Source organism: Cuculus canorus, chromosome 19 (genome assembly GCF_017976375.1).
Source record: "Cuculus canorus isolate bCucCan1 chromosome 19, bCucCan1.pri, whole genome shotgun sequence".
NCBI lineage: Eukaryota > Metazoa > Chordata > Aves > Cuculiformes > Cuculidae > Cuculus > Cuculus canorus.
In genome coordinates, this window is record NC_071419.1 from 11,019,555 (window position 1) to 11,039,270 (window position 19,716).

Here is a 19,716-nt window from a genome sequence, read left to right on the forward strand (position 1 = left end):
CTTCCCTCAGACCCAGATGATTTTCCTGCCCTGTGGCCACGTCTGCTGCTGCCAGACCTGCTGCGAGCGGCTGCACACTTGTCCCCTGTGCCGCAAGGATGTCACACAGCGCATCCGCATCTTCCACAGCTGCTAAGCAGGATGGAGGAAGGCGACCCTGCCTGGCACTGCCTCCGTCACCCCTTCCCAGGGCGATGCCCTTCTTCTACTCCGTGTCAGTAGTAAAGAGACACTCGCACAGCACGACCAGCACTGCCCGCCCTGCACGGCCCCGCGCTGGCTGCCAGCTGCACCCACCACTCTCCGCATCCTCCACGTTCCCTGATGGCTTCTCAGCCTCCACCTTGGCTTCCCTCTTCATCCACGTCCTGTCCTCCTGCCTGCTGCCCAGCAGCATCCTCTCGCCTGGGAGCGCTGGCTGATAGAACTGGGCTCATTTCTGCCCTCTCCTCGCTGGATAAGGTGCGTTTGCCTTCAGAAAATGCCCTTCGCTCAGCAGGGACGCAGTTGGTGCCACATCTGAGGCCACTGTGACCTTGCAGCTCCTCCTTGAGCCGTTGCCTGGCAGTAGGTGAATGGGAGGACTCGGCCAGGGCAGTGCAATACTCTGGAGTGCTGACAGTGCCTTGCACCTTTCTCATGCCAAAGGCTTCTTCTCTGGAGACCCACGGAAGCAATTGTGGGGCACTGGTGGGCTGCAGCCACAGCCAATGGGTGCCAGGGCAGAGCCAGGAGCTCCCTGACCCCTAATTCATCCTCCTGCTGTTGGGGAGAGCCTGCAGCGGCCTCGGATCTGGGACTCAAGGATCCCACTCTGGCCAGAGGGAGCTCAGTGGGATTCCTCATCCCAAAACCAGGGGTTGTGAGCAGAAAGTGTTGCTGCCATCCGACAGCTCTGGTGGGGAGTGGGCGGGGAGGCTGGGGCCGTGCAGCGCAGCTCTGCATGGCCTCTGTGCGGTGGCATGTGGGAAGGTCTCCATTGTCATTAATAAGTAACAATTCCCATCACTTGTCTGGCTCCTGACCTTGAAGTATGAAATGCAGACGCCAGCCCGGTCCCACTGCAGTCCCCGGAGCATTAAAAAGCAGCTGGTTTCTGCTGGCGAGCGTTTGCTGCCTTTTTCCTTCTCGGAGGGGAGGATGCTTGGAAGCTGGGGGCTGTGGAGCGGTGGCAGAGCCACCGTGTGCCCAGTTTTCCCCGTGTCTCCACCTCCTCTCCCATATAAAACTGGGAAAAATTGGAGGATCATGGTCTTCTCCAAAGGTGTTGCTGCAGAGCAGCCCTGAGGAATTCCAAGCAATGAGAGGCTCCGGATCCTCACTAGGGTCGCCCTGTGTGTGTGCGCGCCCGCACGGCCCTGTGGGGTGGTTGGTGCTGCCAGCAGTGACTCCACAGTGACTGAGCCCTCGGGGTCAGCCCGGGGATGAGTCCCTGCTGCAGCCCCTGCCATCGTGTTGAGCCTGTGGGAGCCACTGGATGCCATCCAGGGACTTGCTGGGTGCTTGGATGGGGATGTGGGAAGAGGTCACACGTGGAGGAGGTGGCGACTGGGCTGCAGTGAGGGGAGCCCTGTCGGGGATGCTCGAATGAAGGCAAGGAGGCTGGCGGAGGGGCTCAGCCCCCTCTCCCTGCTCCCCCTCGCGTGTCCGAGGTGCAAACGGCCATGCGTCGCAGGATCAGAGAGGAGGAAGCAGTTGGGTGCTGACTGCCAGGACATGGAGCGTGGTGTCCCAGCCGCTGCGGAGCCCTTGCCCTGCAGGGAGCCTCCTCCTTCCCCTGTTCTGCCAGGGACCGTGCTGGGAGCCCCACGTGTCCGGCTGGAGAGGGAGGAGAGCCCTGTGGTTCCCCTCCATTCTGTCCCCTTGGGATTGCCGATCACCTTTGTGCCCCAGAACGTGCTGGGGGGGTGGTAATGGGTGAGAGGAGCTCAGGGCAAGGTCTCCTGTCTGCCAGTAAATAAACACATACCAGCTGTTCCCGGAGCTTGTCCCCAAGGCCACCACAGCCACACATTGCTGCAGGATGGGCCCTCAACAGGGCCACAATGACAGCCGGAGCATCATCCTTACGGAGTGATACCCGGTGTTATCCCAGGATGATCCTAGTGCTTGTGTGCCCACATCCAACCTCAAGCTGTGCTGCTCAGTGCAACCATCGCAAGGGTCAGGTTGACCTGACAGGTTGGGACATGCTGACAGACACATCCAGGTCAGCCTGACCTTGGAAATAGTTGTGGTGGATGCTGGACATGCCGTGTGTCCGAGGTCTGGTGTGAAATGAAAGCACGGCAGAGCTGTTGGCCGCTGCTGGTGAGCTCAGCTTAAAATAAAATACCAATAATTATAATATCAACACATTGTGCTTGGGAAATGCTAAGGATATAATAGCAGGGGGTTGGAACTGGATGATCTATAAGGTCCACTCCAACCTAACTCATTCCATGATTCTATAATGGATTTTTAAAGGGAAATGGGAAAGAAAAACAGGTTTTTTTGGGGGCAGCGCCTTTCCCAGAGCAGCAGAGGAGGAGCATGTGCCGGTCCGGTGCCTGCTGAGCACCCCAGGGCTGGACTGAAGTTCAGCGGGTGGCACAGCCATCACCCACCTCCCGGCTTCAAAAGCCGCGGTGGCTGCGTTGTGCTCACCTGGAGCACCATGGTGGTGGGGCCAGAGGGCAGCGGGGAGTGCGGGATCTGCTACGAGGCGTGGGGCGCCGGGGGAACCCGAGCCCCCCAGCAGCTGCCCTGCCGCCATTCCCTCTGCCTGAGCTGCCTGCGGAAGCTGGTTTGCCACACCGCCACCGTCGCCTTCATCAGCTGCCCCTTCTGCAGGATGGTGACGCTGGTGCCTGAGCTGCCTCCGAGTGGTCCCAGGACAATGCTGGCCTCAGGGATCCCGCTTGGGGAGGAGGAAGAAGGAGAGGAAGGCAGCGGTACCCCCCGCCAAGCCTCAGCGCGCTCCATGACCATGGAGGTGGCATGCGTGGCTCACGCCCCCGTCTTCACAGTGAGCGGCATGGTGTCCCCCTGTGGCCTCCGCCGCGGCTCCGAGGCACCGGGCACCTTCGTGCTGGGGCTGCCGGGGCGGGGGCTCGTGCTGGACACGCAGCCACCCCTCGCCTCCATGGAGAACCTGCGCCTCGGCTTCGCCGCCGGCATCCTCATCCTCATCGTCTCCACCTTTTTCCTGCTCGTCTTCCTCAAGTAGGTCTGGAGGCAGAAACCGCAGCCGGGATGGACCCTGCGGTGCCTCAGGGACTTTGCAGGACACGGACGGCTCAGTGGGCAGGGAGAGGGCTCAGCACCTCGCAGGGTGCAGCCCGGGGGCTGCGGGACGCTCGGTTGCCCCCCACGAGCCCCGGGGCATCAGACTCTTTAAAAATTAACTTATTGCAGAGGTTTCCTTCACCCCCCGGGGTCTGGTTGCGCTCGCGCTGTGCTCACAAGGTTCCCAGCTCCTCCAGACCCCGCAGCAACAGCTCGGCGGGAGGTGCAGATAATCCTGGAGGCTGGAAAACTCCCTGAGCTGCCCTGCAGTTTGGCTCAACAGGCAGCGAGGACACGGGAACGGGGATGGGAAGGAGCCCATCCAGCTTTAACGTGGGCGAAACCATTCCGAAGCGATTAAAGAAAGCCCTTTCTCCTAGAGACGAGCGGGGTCTGCAGAGGGATGTAGGGTCCAGAGATGGATGCAGCAGCGGGGCAGGACACAGCCCCACAGAGACATGAGACATTAAAGACAGACATTGGCCCAGCGCTGTCTCCGGCTGTTTTTCCGTGTGCTCGAGGTAGGGAGAGTTTTGCATGGAGGCCAACACAGGGCAGGGGCCGGGTGCGATAACTGGGGCTCAGGCACAGTGGAGGGGGTCTCTCCTCTCCTCCAGCCCCTGGAGAAGCAGGTGCTGAGCCCCATCCTCCCCCAGCAACCCCTCTCCAGGTCATCCCCTCCTGTGCACAGGCAGCCCGCAGCTCCCCCAGAACCTGCTGCCTCCCGGGGAGCTCAGAGCTTCCCACATTCACTGTTCCTGTGGCACAAGGGCACGGAGAACAGTTTATTTTAGGGCCTGAGACCAAGCCATAAAAACCTGGGAGCTACAGGATCAGGGAGACACCAGCGTAGGAGACCGGCTTTGTCAGTGAGAGGGTTCAAATCTGAACTCCTGCTCCACAGCCCCTGTGCACAGGCAGAGCGGAGCCGCTAGGAGCTGGGACATCAGCTTAGCAGGCACCTTCCTGCATCCAGAGCCCCCCGGGAGAGGCCAGGCTGCTACAGAGCCCTACAAAAAGCCTCCAGCACCTCTCCCCTAAAGCTCCAGGGAGAACCAGGGAGTCACAGAACACCAGGTTCGAAGGGACCTCAAGGATCATCTGGTCCAGCTTTTTAGGCGATGTATGGTTTAAATGAAACAGCCCTGCACCCTGTCGAGCTGAACCTTAAGAGTCCAGAGTAGAGGAACCCACCACTCCCTGGGCAGATTATTCCAATGTTTCATCACAGTTCCAATGGGAAGAAATGTTCTTCTCTAATCCAATTGGAATCTTCCCAGGAACAACTTATACTCATTCCCCTTTGTCTTTTCCATGTTACTCCTTGCAAATAGGGAGTCTCCATCCTCTTGGACAGACACTCTGTCTCTCCTGGTACTTGGTGATGAGGTCTCCCCTGCACACATCACGATCACCTCACAGCACAAAGTGACCTGCTCTGCTTTCCCAGGAGAGGTTTGGACAGGAGGAACACATCTGGAAGAGATTCTGGATCAAATTAGTCCTGGTCTGAGTCAGAGCTGTCAGTTCTCAAGTGCATAGAAACAGCAAAGCCCATGCAAGGCAAAAATACAGGTGTAATTGCACTTTATTGTTCAAGAAGTGAAATGCAAATCCTTCGAGTTGCCTGTGTGCAAGGGGGAACCAGAAGGGGAAGGGATTAGTATGAGGGAGGGCCTTGGCCAGGACCCTGCCCAGAGGGGTGCAGAGCCCACACCCAGGGCAGGGCAGCCCTGGGGAACCCGGGTCTCAGCCTGCCAGATCCAGCCCAGAATAACAGCCCAGGGCTTTGGTCCTGGAGTGGCTCCCCAGGAACCCACAGCTTCTTTCACCCCACGAGACAAGCGGCTGCAGGGCAGCTCTGCCCTGGGCTTTGGTCTCATCCACAATTGTGGCTGCATTCATCCTGCCTGGTGCAGGGCAGGGATCCCTCCCACTGCTGCCCTCCAGCCGAGGGATGCCCAGTGCTCTTTCTCCTCCCAAGGAATCCCCCTTAGGAGAACATGGATCAAGTTCAGCTCAGGGATGACAACAGGCAGTTGCAGAAACTAAACCGCAGTGGAATCACTTTAAGCACTTCCATTCCATTAAGCGACAGAGGGTTTATTTGTCTTAAAGACACTAAAACTGCTCACAGTTTTAAGTTGTGTAGAAGTGCTCTGAGGAACCCAAGGCGTTCATCCAGCTGCCACCGCTCCCTGCTTCCCCCTTCTTGGCCCATGTTGATGGCAAAGTCACTCCCTGCTGCCCTGGCTGCCCCGCAGGGCCCGGCTGAGGTTGCGTTGCGGCCTCTGTCTCACCCTCAGAAAGTCTGAACTCGTGCCGTGAGGGTCATGTTAAACAGCAGCAGAGAAGAAGGCACAGGAGCTGTGCTGGGCTGCCTGCGGTGACGCTCTTGAGTGGTAGCCCATCCCACAGCCGCATCACTGCCCGTGACACACAACCCTGCAACAAATCAATCATCTCCCCTCTGGCCCCGAGCAGAGCAGAGCTGGTGGCAGAGGCTGTGCTGTGAACCATTTGTTTGAGCTTTGGGATGACCTACAAACAGCTGGGGCTGCAGCTTCCCACAGCTGCAATTCCATCCGTGCTCGGAGCATGGGTCTCACGGAGCCCTGCCCTTCAGCACGGCCACCACGTGCCCCTGGAGGGGACAGCGAGCGTCCCACATGCCACAGCTCCAACCCTACAACAGCACCCACAAGCCCCCTTGGTGCTGGGACTTCCGCAAGCGGAGCCTGGCGTGGCAGGGAACACCTGCCGGGGGGCTCTGCACATTCCCACCACGCACGGCTCATACATGGTGAGAGGGGACAGAGTCCCTTGGAGCCACGCTGGGACTAAGGGATATTCCAAGGAGATCTTCCTGGGGAAGGAGGAGAGATTTTAGTCTGTTAAAGTCATTACCGCCTGCGGGGTCCAGCCAGACTCGTTCTGAAGCACTTGGAGTTCACATTTGCATAAAGGTTCAGACTAAGGAATCAACAGTTGACAGGAGGAGGACAGCGATCCAAACGTGCTGTAAGTCCGGTTGTTGCCTTCAGCTTGTCCCCAATCTCTGTTATCTTTGCCAGGTCAGAGGGATGGGTCTGGGTGCCTGTGAAGGCAGAAAGAGCCACCAGCTCTGCAGCGCAAGAGCCTGAGAAGGCCCTGGCTGGTCACAACTGTCCCACCTACGCCGTTTGTCAAGAGCTGCGCGCACAGGAAGAGGCCTCGCCCAGAGGAGAGGGCTCACAGGCTCACCAGCCGGCTCTTCATCCCAGCCAATCCAGATCATCATCGTCATCATCGCCAAAGAGCGGAGCCGGAGGGGGACGCCCCTTCATGCTCTGGAAGTCAAACCAGAGGGAAACGCATCAGTCTTAACAGCTTCCCAGTATGCAGTAATTGCTGCAAAGTTCTGGCTCTGAGATCTCCATCAGCTTTGAGGAGATGACATCAAGAAACATCATTGCTGAAGTTTGTGTGTTTCCACACGATGGCTTCGTAATCCCAGGGAGACGCTTACTGGCTCAAAGGGGCAGGAGAAGGGCAAGACACTAAAACCCTGGTACATCTCACTAACTTCATACCAGCAGGAATTTGTCTTCACCAGCCCAGCCCAGGAAAATCAGCAAGAAACAAACCCAGACGCTCTCAGTTTGTACAAAGAACACAGAGGAAGCTCCAAGCTCAGCGAAGGGGAGCCAGGCGGATCCCATGGCCACACAAAGGATTTCACAGGCAATGGACAGGGTAACACCTGAACCTGGTCAGTAGGAGTGGGAAGATACAAACACGTACCACTTCCTCTTCATCCTCCTCCTCAGAGGGAACTCGAGGCTTCTGTGGTTTACAAGATGCTGTTTCAAAGAAGTTGTCATCCTCAAAGAGGCTAGAAGGAGAAAAAGAATTTATAGCTCACTTGCAGGTGATGGGATCTTGGTTTTACAAATTTTATTAAAAGAATGATGGAAGAATTTTCTTGCTGAAGAAAACCTTTAAGGCACGCACCGTCCATCAGCACAGAATGGTTCACAATGAAACCTGGCAGCCACCAGTATCATAGAATCATAAAATGGTTCGGGTTGGAACGGACCTCAAAGCCCATCCAGTTCCACCCCCTGCCATGGGCGGGGATATCTCCCACTGGATCCGGTTGCTCCAAGCCCCATCCAACCTGGCCTTGAACCCCTCCAGGGATGGGGCAGCCACCACTGCTCTGGGCAACCTGGGCCAGGGCCTCCCCACCCTCACAGCAAAACATTTCTTCCCAAGATCTCATCTCAATCTCCCCTCTTTCAGCTGAAAACCGTTCCCCCTTGTCCTGCCCCTCCCTGCACTGGAGACCCTGCATGCTCCCCTCCATGTTCAGCTGGGAACCAGGGATAACGGCACTGCTGTCCCTACCCAGACATGAGCTGGCTTTCCCGCTGCCTCCCCGCGGCGCACACTCCACAAAGCCGGCTGTCTGCTGGCTCCTGGCTCGTGCTGCCCAGGGCCGGCACCGTGAGGATTCTCCAGCCCCAGCCACGTGTGCCCTGCAGCAGCGGCACAGGCAGTCTCCGGGCGTGCTGCTGTACCAGACCCATCAGAGCAGCAGGGATATGGGACTGCGGTCACCTCAGCAGTCACACCTTACCCAGAATCCTTTCGAGTGTGGATGGAGCTCTCTTCCTGCTGTCCTGGGGATTCTGCAATGGCAGCTGAGCTCGGCTCTGCTGTGCTGGATGCCGCAGTGGGCTCCTTCTCAGCACTAAACCCATCCAATGGGTCTGTGCAGTTCCCTCCCTCACCATTTAAGGGAGGGGGCTCGAAACCCCTGACAGGCTCCTCTGCCTTCTGCTCCACAGCTGGCTTTTCTGAGAGCACTGCCATATCTGCTTCTCTTGTCTTGGCTTCTAGATCAGAAGGTTCTGCATCTGCTGCCTGCAAAGACACTTCGGAGGGACTGTGTTCTGTCTCTGTGCTCCTGCTGGGACTGCTCTCCTGCCTTCGCTCAGCTGGGACGAAGTCCTCTTCTGCCTCAGGCTGTCCTGCAAGGGCAGGCCCCTTATCAGGATCCAGGCAGGATTCCGCTCTGGAAGAGAGATGCTCCTCCTGGACCTTCTCTTCTTCTGACACCACACTGCTCTGTGTCGCCTGCTTTTCCTCAGGAGTTCCGGGCCTGGCAGACAGAGGAGCAGACTCGCATTCCTGGTCAGACACCGTGAAGCCTGTAGCTGCTTCCCCAGGATCTGCTGGGCTATGCTGCACGGGCCCTTCGTGCTCTGCCTTTTCTCCAAGTGATCCCTCCTGTCTCGCTGCTCCAGATTCCTCCTTCACACTGTCCTGATCCGGTCTCTCCTGCTGCCTGTTGAGCAGCTGCAGCGTTACAGTCTGAAAAACAGAACATGGGTTACACCCTAAATATAACCCACCACAGATCCCGGTATCATCTTCTACTGGGCTGCTTCACAGTTAATTTGGACTCACAAGGCAAATATGTTTCCAGCCCATGACTTGTTCTCTCGCGCTGATCACCCTTTATCTCTTACCGCTGTTGTACCTTAATAGTGTTCATGACAACGCCCAGAACTGTCCTGCCACTGTAGGTCTCTTCCAGATCAAATTCACCCCGAAGAGACTGAAATACACCATTCATTATCTTCTTCACCTGGAAAAGAGCAAGACAAGGATACAACTCATTAATGTCTGAAGCACTGGGCTCAAGATCAGATTCTTCCCCAGGTGAAGGAACAATAAACCCAAACGCGTAGTTTTCAAGAATCCACTTTTCAAAACAGAAACTCCAGTACCAGAGCAGAATCCACCCCATCCAATTCAGACCATTCCATATGCACCGAACACATCCCTCCAAAACAGAGGTAGGTGGCACAAACGCAAAGCAGATGACACTTATTTCTTATTACTCTTTCAGTTTTTAAATCTAAACTTCAAATTTTAAATTTTAACCTAAAAATCAAGCAACAAAGTGGGCAGCAGAAAGATCAATCCTTTCTTCCTCTGTAGACCCTGCTACTCCAGAGCTTTTACAGAGAGAATTCTGGTTTTCCTTCTCATCTCTGCTCAAAGAGAAATAATTCAAGGCAAATACAATAGATTTGCTTATTAAAGAAAAATATTGGATAGTCAAGCTCACTTCTTCTGTGAAGGCTGCAGGTGAAGATCCATCCCGATCCTTTTCCAGGTCTTGGATGCGTTCTTCATAGCGAGCCTTTAGTACCACAAAGTCAGACTGCAAGGCTGAATACTGCCAAAGGGAAACGGAAATCAGAACAGCTCACAGAGCCCACCTCGGTGAACCTGGTGGTGGATGGGTTATCTGGAAGCAGTTTTTTAGTGAGGGGTAAACTTCCGAGTGGATTTTTAAGCAGGGCTTTGATAGGGAGCTGCAAAAGACTCAGCTGAATGCAACAGCACCAAAATAAAGACATCCAGCCAAGCCAAAACCTTGGAGGTCCAGAACTGTGCTATTAGCTTTTCAAGTAACACCAAGAATACGGGCAGCATCACTGAGATCCCAGTAAGATGAGGGCTGGGTCTCATCACTGGATCTGTTCTGGTTTCTGGAAGCAACATGAAGTTATTTCTTCCCTCTCATATTCCGGAACCCCCATTCTTGCTATTCTGGGCATAGGCAGCCTGAGGCTAGCGATCACTGCATTCAGGTTCATTTTCAGCTGCTGTGTTATCCCCTTTACCTTCTCTTTGATAGGCTCTAGTTGCTCCAAATGCTGCTGACACTCCAACAATTTTTGCTCCTCTGCTTTCTTCGAATGTTTTAGAGCCGCAAGCTGAAAGGCAGGAACCAAAGCCCAGCAGTTTACAGCCCTTTTCAGTTTCACCCACTTCAAAACAGTTCCTGCTCAAAACCATTCACTCAGAACAGTGCAGACAGGCAGAAGAGATTGTAGCTGTTGTTTTAGTCTGAGACTGACATCATCTTGGCTCTCCCTCACTCAGACCAGTAAACTCACTGCACTACCAACCCAGCAAAACAGATGCAAGCGTGGACACATCCCACAGACAAGATCCAATTCCAAAACAGCCAAGAAATTAAAAACGGCAAGCCACAATTCGGTAGGAGAGGATTCTTGGTGACAGTTACTGGTTATTTGGCACTACATTTCAGCAAAGAACAGCCCTTTACCTTCTCTTCCAGCTGGGACACCTGCTGCTGCAGGAAATCTCTCTGCTCACACACCTCCTGGTACTGTCTGACATGCTGCTCCTTGGCCGAGGCCAGCGTACGTTCACACTTGGCTTCCCATTGGGATTCCAGCTCTGCCTGGATGAGGGACATCTGTCCAACACAAAAGAGATCATTAGGAACACACACGCACACACAATCTGTATTTGCACAAACGGCTTAAAGCTTGGGGCTGGACAACACCTTCTTGTCCTGGGCTGGAATACTTGCAGGTGGATGGCAACCCTGAGCCGTCACCAGCTCCTGCCCACCGCTCAGTTCAGTCCTGGACACAATCCCTCAGGCTGGCCTCAAGGTCTGGCTCATATTTCAGATCTCCAGGCATATTACTAAGCAGTCTTTCACTTATTGTTTTTCAGGCTGGCGAAGAGAAGGCTCCAGGAAGACCTTATAACAGCCTTCCAGTACTAAAAGGGGCTCCAGGAAAGCTGGAGGGGGACTTTTCACAAGGGCCTGGAGTGATAGGATGAGGGAGAATGTCTTCAAATTGGAAGGGGGAAGATTTAGATTAGACGTTAGGAAGAAATTCTTCACGATGAGGGTGGGGAGGCCCTGACCCAGGTTGCCCAGAGCAGTGGTGGCTGCCTCATCCCCGGAGTTGTTCAAGGCCAGGTTGGATGGGGCTTGGAGCAACTGGATCCATTAGAAGGGGTCTCTGCCCATGGGACTGGATGGGCTTTGAGGTCCCTTCCAACCCAAACCATTCCATGATTATCAGCAGCTCTGTGTTCTTCTCTCTACTATGAACTCAATTTGGTGCCCCTCCTTTCCTCAGTTTGACACTGTCTTTAACCCGGTCTAAACCTGATGCCATCTATACTGTGCCAGAACTCTGCAGCCATGTCAGTGGCCTGCCATTCCAGCCGCAGAACAACCAGCACCGAAGAGCATTCCTGGCTACTCATCTACTTCTTTAGAGACATCACTGCAAATCCTGAAGTCAGAAGCAGTGCAAACAAAAATAGTTTAGGAAGACAGGGTTCACTTTTATGTCGTATTACAGTCATCCCTTAAAAGCAAGAGGATAACACTTTCATTCTTCCATGACCTGAGCAGTTTTCACTGCTGTTTTTTAGCTGCAGGTTCCTACAAGTCCTCCAGACATCTGCTGGAGAAGCTTCCACGACTCCTCACCTGCTCTGCCGCTGCCTGGTCAGTCGAAGTCCGTGCCTTTTTCAACAGCTGCCGAAGCTTGTCCAGCTCTTGCTGATACGATCTGCGTATTTCTTCCATTTCTTCCTCTGCCTGAGCTCTCTCTGAAAGGGATTTCTTCTTTCTCTCTGCAAGATTCTGCAGTGCAGAACAGGACTCAGAATAGGCCAGACTGCACTGAAGTGGCTCCTCTTCCTCGTGCACAAAGAGCCACTTTGTGCGGGGAATCTTATCACTCTCAAATCAAGCTGAGGTTATTTTAAGGGTAGAAAGGTTTACATGTTACTAAGATATTAAAACACACATAAATCACAAAGCACAAAGGATCTATTAGCACAGGGATCCTTGCCTTCAGATGAGTCAAGATTCACCCACTTGCAGATTTACAAGCAAGAACGTTGGGTTAAATTCCAGCAAACCCCGCATCTCTGCAATGCTGGCACTGGACATACCTTTTCCAGAGTCTCCTTTTCCACTTTTAGGTCCGTCAACTCTTCTTCCAATGCTGCAATCTTCATGTCCAGCTGCTTGCGGCTCTGCTTCTCAGCTTTGAATCTACTCTGAGTGTCCTCAGAGGCTTCTTGGAGCTCTGCAAAAAGACACTTTACTGCAGGTTTCAGCGCTACACATATTCCAGATTAGCATATTTGGGGACCAAATGGGAAGCAAAAGTCTGTCTTGCAAAATGGAATCAACAACACTGCTTGTGCCTGCAGTAGGAACTAGAATTTATCAAGATCTGCCTCTGAAACGGCAATGCTTAAACCACAGCTTTTCTCTTAGCTTTTCAACCACTGAACACCTCTGGTTCCTCTACAAGATGTTAGACTAACGCCAAGAGACTGCTTCTGCAACAGGTACCCCTGTTACTGGCTGATTTTGTTTGTAGATTCAGCCCATTTCCCTTTTAGCAGTAACAAGGATGCAGGTACTGTTCAGACATCTCAGGGCATCGATATCCTCTTCCATACCCCTGTGACCACTCCTAGGAAAAGTGGGAAGGGACAGCCCAGAAGAAAGGAAAAAGCTACAACTTATAAAAGAGGAAAAAGAGTGCCATAAAGGAGCTGTCACGGAACAGAAGTCTGACCTGCCAACTGTGCCTGCAGTTTGTTGAGCTGCGTCTCGTGTCGCTCTGCCTCCTGCAGGGCTGCAGACAGCTGTTTCCGCAGGTCCATCTCCTTCTTCTGGTGGGCTGTCAACTCCAGCTGCAGCTGGGAAACCTGGGCTGTGGCAGCTGCTAACTCCTCTGCGACTTTGGCCTGAATCACAAAATGGAGCAGGGAAAAGGGAGAAGAAAGGATACGCGAGTGTGAGGAAGCACCACAACTGCTCTCACAGGAAGAGCTGATGGGTACTGGAGACCTTATCAAGGAACTGCTGGGATCCAGTGCCTCAGACATCTCCAAATCGAAGAAGAATTGATAACTTGTTTGCCAAATTACTACGAGTTGTTTGGCGGTAACCTGTCCAGACTGACTAGAAAATTGCACGAGGGCATCCAAAACCTCACAGATCAACTCAGCAAGCTTTCCTGAAAAGCTTACATGTGTTTTTAAGACCACTGCCAGTGCCTGGGGGCCCTGCTCAGAGTTTTCAGGCAATGACAACATCTCTTCAAGTAAAAACCTGGGCTCCAACGTGCCATTATCTTCAATAAGCTTACAAATCACTGAAAAGCCACACAAAACATGTTCCAGCCAGCACCTTCCCTCCTGAACTCACAGCAAACAGTCACCCTGCGGTGCCTGCACAGGCGAGGCCGTCAGTTTGGAGTGCAGCTGTCACCATAATTTGTTGACCTGTTTAGATTTAGGATTGCTCAGCCAGTGACTCATGGACAACCAGGTACAAATACAGCTCGCTAGATAACTTCTCAACAATGTGTCAAGGGAGGCTCAAGGCATCAAGACAAAGACACACAGTCACGTTCCCAGTCTCACTGCATGACACACAAACCTCAGAGGATGCTCTGTAAAGACAGAACTACACCGGTCAGAAAACCTCACTTGCTGCAGGGGATACCTGAACAGCTTCTCCATCTACACCTACATTCAGATTCCCAACGGGCTGTCATGATCTTGTAATGAATAAGTTCTCCTGAATTGGAGTTTCTCTCAGAGTTATCTCCCTAAGAGAACTAAAGCCTAAAGACTATGACCACCAGCTCCTGGTAGAGAAGAGCTGTGAGCAAAATCATGCCAACTACGGCGAGGATGACCATGTGCTGACCCGGAGGACTGGGATACTACACCAGGAATTTCAAAGAGGAGCAGCATTTCCACAGGGACTGGCTAAAGCCACGTCTGCTTTCCTCTTATGTTTCCCTAAATCTCTCACTGCAGCTCAGGATACCAACTCCAAGCACGCTAAAACCAAACCAAACCCCATGGCACATCTAAAGGTTATTTTAACACTTGTCTTTGTTTTTAATGGCACATAAAGAGACGTAAAAAGGAAATTCTACGCCAGGAACTGTTACCAGAGCTACGCTTCTGCAGTGAATGCTTTGTGTCTATACTCGCTTAGCTCCAACTTTCAGGTCCAAAGGAATTTATGCGATTTGCATCTGCTTTGACCATTATCTGATCATGTCCTGTTTCTCCCACGGGGAGGTGACACGAGCAGTGACGGGACACAGTTCTGTGAAAGGGGTCCCTGAGAAAGAGGGGGCCAAGGCTACGCTGCCAGTTATCAACAAGGCGAAGACTCGTGCTAATTCGAGATGTGAGGCAATTCTTTGAACGCTAAGCAGCTTCCAGCTAGCTCCAGAGGCAGCTGGGCTGGCGCTATCTGGGGCACAATTATCCACCACCTACACAGTCAGCAGACACTGCCTCACCTGGTCCCAGCCCCGATCCACTGGCAGCATGTGCTAGGAGGAGAAAGCAGCGACAGGAAACAGGAAGAGTTAAGAACACAGCTTGAAAGGCAGAGGCATTAATCATCATCAGAAAAGCACAATGCTTCATCACAAGAGCTTAAGGCATGCCAGAGAAGCCTCTAAATTATCCCAAGAACTGTAAAAGTTTAAACAAAAAAAAGGTAGTGAAGCCTGGCTTAAAAAGGAAGAAGCTCAAGGTATTCCTGCAGGTAGATTACACATCATGGAGCCAGGAGTGATCCTACACCTTAGAACTGTTTCACTGCACTGGAGATGTGGGGCATTACAGATCGCTATGGAACAAAAGCCTTCACCTAAAGCTGTGATGTGCTCTGCTAAGGTTGAAGGTCTATAACCCAAAACCAGTAAGCTACTAAGACTTCTTCTCAGTGATCCTGGGCACAGATGCCCAGCCCACATCACAAAACAAATGGTGAGTCCCTATCAATAAGCAAAGGATAGATAAAATAGCTTAGAATTATCTTTCCTATTCTGTCCATAGCGATCTTGGCTGTCACAGAGCAAGCTAGGTGAGATAAAAGGAAGAGGAAGGAATACCAGCCTTCCTACTTACAGGCAACACTCTCACAAAACTATGGGAAACTACGCGAATCATGGCTTTTTTGGTGCTATCCCGAAGCCTGTTCACGTAACGGTGTTATCACCTCGGCAGTGCCTGCTGAGCCAAGTGGAATCCTAGTGAAGATGTGGACCAAAAATTTCCTGAAGATCCTATCTTACACTTCTAAAACATGCTTCCTCCTCATGTTACTTATCACACAAGCTTGATGTTGTGCTCATGGACAGAAGAACTTTATTTCTTATTTCAATCTGACTTATTCCTGGTTAAAATTTCTCACACTCCTTACGTATTATGGGTATGTGACCTGGGCTCTCAGTGGGAAACCCCAGTCCTCCTTCACTGCCTGCTCACACCAGCATACAATAATAGCCACGTACTGCTCTGTTTTTCATCACTTGCTAACTTACTTCAGACAGCTGCAGCTTCTGTCATTTTTAGGTGCACCGAGTTACTGTTCTCATGCAGAGCAGGCGTTTATCATCTCATGTTTGAACTGTACAGACAACTCAGCAGGGGAGCACACTGCAAGAGGGAACTTGGTGTAATTTAAGAACCCAGTGCTTGAGAAAGCACAGAAGATACTGTGTGATCCCAGCCCTCAAAGCTGGCCTGCCTGGGCTAGGCTGTCGTGGCGACACTACAGAATACGCAGCCATGCATAAGTGCATTTAACTGCTTTGAAAGTCATTTCCTAATAGCCCCTTTCACAAAAGCACAATACAACCAGCTTTTGATTACTGTATAAGTGCCATGAAGAAACTCTAGCAAGAAACAGTTTTTCCTTATTTCCACATTCACTCTGTCAGTTAGAAATTCTGAAACTGTCAGAGGAACGAGATAAACAAAGCACTTTTTTCAACCCAACGAAGCCCTGTGATACACACAATTCCTCACCACACAGGCCGTATACCTAGAGTTTACAATTATGTATATGGTTACCCAAGTTAACCAAGTTCCCAATAAATCAGATACTTTCTTGTAAGGTAAGAATATTCGGGCTATGACAGCATAAACAAAGATCTAAGTTTATAACCTCTGGGCTGTTTTTCTTACAAACCCCATGAAAATATTCAAATTGTTTTCAAAACAGCATTCAAAACACAAGTCAGAACCGCAGTTGTCTTACAAGAGAACTGACTTAAACCTTGACTAAGGCTTCAGCATGTTCTAGTGCAAGAAGCAGCCCCCTCCCTGGCTGCAGCCAGAGGTCTTTGGCTCTGCTCGCTGCCACCATTACCTTCTCCTGTTCTGCATGCAACACTCTTGCCTGTGTGTTTTCATTTGTTGTTTGCAGCGAGTGGTTCCTCTGCTCCATCAGCAAGTTACTTTGTTCGACATACCTGGGAAAGGGGAAGGGAAATGCATGAGCATTTACATAAATACATGACTACGAGCAAAAGGCTGAGATGGAAAAGGGGGTGTTTCAAAGCAGTTTTCTCCATGACAAGTCCCAGACAACTTTTCCATGATGCCCTGCCCCAAAAGCCTGTTCTCCAAGGGTGGGTGGGTGTGCCTGGCACAGCACAGATGGTATCAGTTTGGGTAGGTGCTTTATCTCTTTGCAACAAGCCTAATGTTCCCATGGCACAGCCAAGAGCTTTGATAACCTGATATCCACTGGCTTTTGCCATTTCCTTGAACAAGTTATTCCTTCCTTAAACAAGTTACTCCCCTTCTTAAATTGAACGGAACACACACCAAAAGCGGAACTGTAAATAGCTAAAGTAAAATAACTCTCAGAAGCCGAGCAAACCTATCCAAACAAGACAGCAGGAGGAGGTTTTTTTTGTCTTTCCCACGTTCACATTTTCTGTAAACCACAATTGTGGAGGGAGAGAGGGGGAAATCCCACATTTTTAATGACTTAAAATAATTAAACACATCCGAACTTGTCTCTGTCCTAAAGAGCACCCCTCCTGGTTACACCTAACCAAGCACACACTAGAAACTCATTGCAGCTGCAGAGGCTGCTCACTCCCACTCCTTACCTCTGATTCCGCTCAATCAACTCGCTGATCTTCTCATTTTGCTCCTCGATACGACTGCTCTTCTCAAATATCTCTTGCTTCAGTCTCTCATTCTCCTAAAGCACAGCTCAGCATCAATATTTGCCTCACTCAGATTTCCTTGCAGCAGCTCCTAAACCTTTGTTTTGTACAGATGCAGTACAGTGGTGAGACTCATCCCCTTCCATGGCAACATCATAGGGAGGTACCACACTGCATTTTGCAGGAATCCTGGCACAGGACAGTGGTTTCCAAACCACATTCTAAAGAATATTGTGTCTGGTTGACTTTTCCAGCCACAAGCCTCAAGATTGTAAAGCTGCTGCCTAGAAAAGCTACAAAGCATCAGACTAAGTAGTGAAGAACAGAAGTAGATGGTTCTTTCAACATAGTACTTCAGCTGTGAAACTGCATTTTGCAGATGCCATGGGCTAAGTCCATAAGGGTTTAAGATGCAGATGAATTTCTCTTGCATTAATCTTTTGCCAAGGTCTATTAAATACTAATATATCAACTTGGAAAGTAACCAACACACAAACCATTGAGAAGGGCTTTTTTGAGGAGGAGAGGGTGGAAATCATTGTGTATTTCATGCTCTTACCCAGGCAGCTGGTTTTGAACATGCGAAAATAGAACATATGGGTGGACAGACATCTGGGCCAAGCCAGTACACACACAGTGGCTCCAGTTCCTTATAGAAGCAGTCAGGTAAGGCTGGTCATGCTCACCTGGATTATGCGTTGGATATTGCTCATGATCATAGAGGCTTCCATTGTAACAGAGGAGATACCAGGCAACAGTGAGCTGTTTCCAGCATTCTGTTTCTTCAATTCCTCCACCTGCAGGAATAAACCATTTTTAAGTCAGCTGAAACAGATTTACAGATGTAAGTCAGACACCTGCAAAGATCTGTTTCACTGTTCCATCAAATCAGCTGTAAGAAATACACTACCATATCAACTGTGACACCTTCTGAAGGGCAGTGACTCTCTCCAAACGCAACGCCTCTTATGATATTTAAGACAATAAGAGACAACACCTTCCCTCAAGCCTAGTCTTAGCTTTTTCCTAGTGGCTGAACTTCTGCCACTTCAAGGTCTGATATGATTTGACTTTTCACTAAGTCAGTGCATTGCTGACAAAAGCGTTTAAATAGATCCCGCTCCTCAAACTACAGTTGGAGAGCAGTTAACAAACCAGTTTACACCACACAGTACCTGGGCAGCCAGATGATCCATTTTATCCACAACTTTGCTAACGGCCATTCGGATTTCAGTGTTGTGCTGCCGAGCTTCTGTCATCAAAAAGGAAGTAACGTCCCCGGGTGCTTGAGCGAAAAAGGAGAGAGATCTACTGTCACAAAGGGAAAATGCTGGCATACAGATATACCAAAAGTAATGCTTGGCAGTTTGAAGCCTGGCAGAGAGGACAGCCACTCTCTCCTCAGAAATAGAAGGGACATAGTATTGGAAAATCTAATACGGCAGGTATTTTCTAAGTGACATGAACAGGCAAGTTTATGAGTGCAGGAAATTGTTGAACCACACGATAGTGCTTAGATCACACAGAGGGAAGCCCCCAGACAGACTGAACAGTAGCAGACGAAGAGGTATGATCAGACAACAGGAATGGAGATGGCTTCTGAAGCTTTGAACTGAAAAAACATGCTCCAAGCATGGTTCAGCTACAGTCAAGTGTCCACCAACAGAGATTACCTAAAGGGTTCTTGAAATGCCTTTAGTCCTTCTTAAGTTGTGCCTTTTCTGGGCTACGTCCTTTCAGTTAACAAAGGTCCCTGTGCATGCTTAAATTCTTGCCCTGGCTGGCACAATAGCTACTTAATATTAAAATTATAAATACAACTGGAAGCACCAGCTATAAAATACCTTTAGTAACAGACAGCCTTGGGAATACACCCAAAGCTCTATTCCCTTTCACATCGCACAAAGTTTCTTAAGGTAAGAAAAAGACAGGATATTTAATGGGAACTGTTTGCCTCATTTGGTATTAAAAAAGAATAACAATTTGTGAAACAGCATGGCATTACAGACAGGATGAACACGTACAGGGATGCTCCCAGTGCTGGCCAAATCATTATAAACAGGTGAAAGCATGCGCTTTTTTTAAACATACCTTGGTAATGTGCATGATACATCTGTCCTACAGGCTGGAGTTGAGAAGCCGAGGCAGCAGTTTGGGGATAAGCAAATGCCATTCCTGGATATGCCTTGAGGAACAAATGCAATAGATCAGAACGTGTTCAGATATTCCACACATGCTCACACTTCAATGCTTTCATGTTTAAGCCCCAGAGCAAGAATGATATTTGGAAAGCAAAAAATAACTGGGGAGCAGGACAAATTACACAACAGTCAGAGTGAAGGGAAAACAAAGTCACTCATCTTTCAAGGCGCACATGTGTTCAAGCTACCACAGCTTAATGAGTTACCTTCGTCACCGATGTTTAAGCAAGAGTGTATTACCTATGTTTGTGAGAGTGCAACACAACTTGAGTGCAGCTTTACTGCTCATCAGAAGCAGCTACCCTGGCTGAAGAATGTGTTAGATGTTATGAGTACCTTGCTCACATTTGTTTGGGGAGGGACTGTTTACAAAGGCTTGCAGCGATAGG

General features: G+C 50.8%; 2 protein-coding genes across 7 annotated transcripts in view; one reads left to right on the forward strand and one right to left on the reverse strand.

Annotated features, from left to right (window-relative positions):
- The window catches only part of LRSAM1 (leucine rich repeat and sterile alpha motif containing 1), a 29,981-nt gene extending 28,493 nt beyond the window's left edge, over nucleotides 1-1,488 (forward strand). For both annotated transcript variants that reach the window (XM_054084073.1, XM_054084072.1), the window contains one exon: nucleotides 11-1,488. In XM_054084073.1, coding sequence (XP_053940048.1) covers nucleotides 11-136 — 126 coding nt within the window. In that variant the 3' untranslated portion in view covers nucleotides 137-1,488. The remainder of the gene's footprint in view (nucleotides 1-10) is intronic.
- A 3,344-nt stretch (nucleotides 1,489-4,832) lies between these two features.
- The window catches only part of FKBP15 (FKBP prolyl isomerase family member 15), a 28,032-nt gene continuing 13,148 nt past the window's right edge, over nucleotides 4,833-19,716 (reverse strand). For 2 of the 5 annotated variants that reach the window (XM_054084260.1, XM_054084264.1), the window contains 16 exons: nucleotides 19,218-19,311; nucleotides 18,302-18,411; nucleotides 17,813-17,923; nucleotides 17,067-17,161; nucleotides 16,316-16,418; nucleotides 14,454-14,486; nucleotides 12,702-12,873; nucleotides 12,064-12,200; nucleotides 11,594-11,749; nucleotides 10,400-10,552; nucleotides 9,951-10,043; nucleotides 9,389-9,499; nucleotides 8,795-8,902; nucleotides 7,889-8,625; nucleotides 7,051-7,141; nucleotides 4,834-6,596 (listed from right to left, as the gene is read on the reverse strand). In XM_054084260.1, coding sequence (XP_053940235.1) covers nucleotides 6,522-6,596; nucleotides 7,051-7,141; nucleotides 7,889-8,625; nucleotides 8,795-8,902; nucleotides 9,389-9,499; nucleotides 9,951-10,043; nucleotides 10,400-10,552; nucleotides 11,594-11,749; nucleotides 12,064-12,200; nucleotides 12,702-12,873; nucleotides 14,454-14,486; nucleotides 16,316-16,418; nucleotides 17,067-17,161; nucleotides 17,813-17,923; nucleotides 18,302-18,411; nucleotides 19,218-19,311 — 2,379 coding nt within the window. In that variant the 3' untranslated portion in view covers nucleotides 4,834-6,521. Of the gene's footprint in view, nucleotides 6,597-7,050; nucleotides 7,142-7,888; nucleotides 8,626-8,794; nucleotides 8,903-9,388; nucleotides 9,500-9,950; nucleotides 10,044-10,399; nucleotides 10,553-11,593; nucleotides 11,750-12,063; nucleotides 12,201-12,701; nucleotides 12,874-14,453; nucleotides 14,487-16,315; nucleotides 16,419-17,066; nucleotides 17,162-17,812; nucleotides 17,924-18,301; nucleotides 18,412-19,217; nucleotides 19,312-19,716 lie in introns of all 5 variants that reach the window. The other 3 variants (XM_054084261.1, XM_054084262.1, XM_054084263.1) reach the window with 3 other exon arrangements.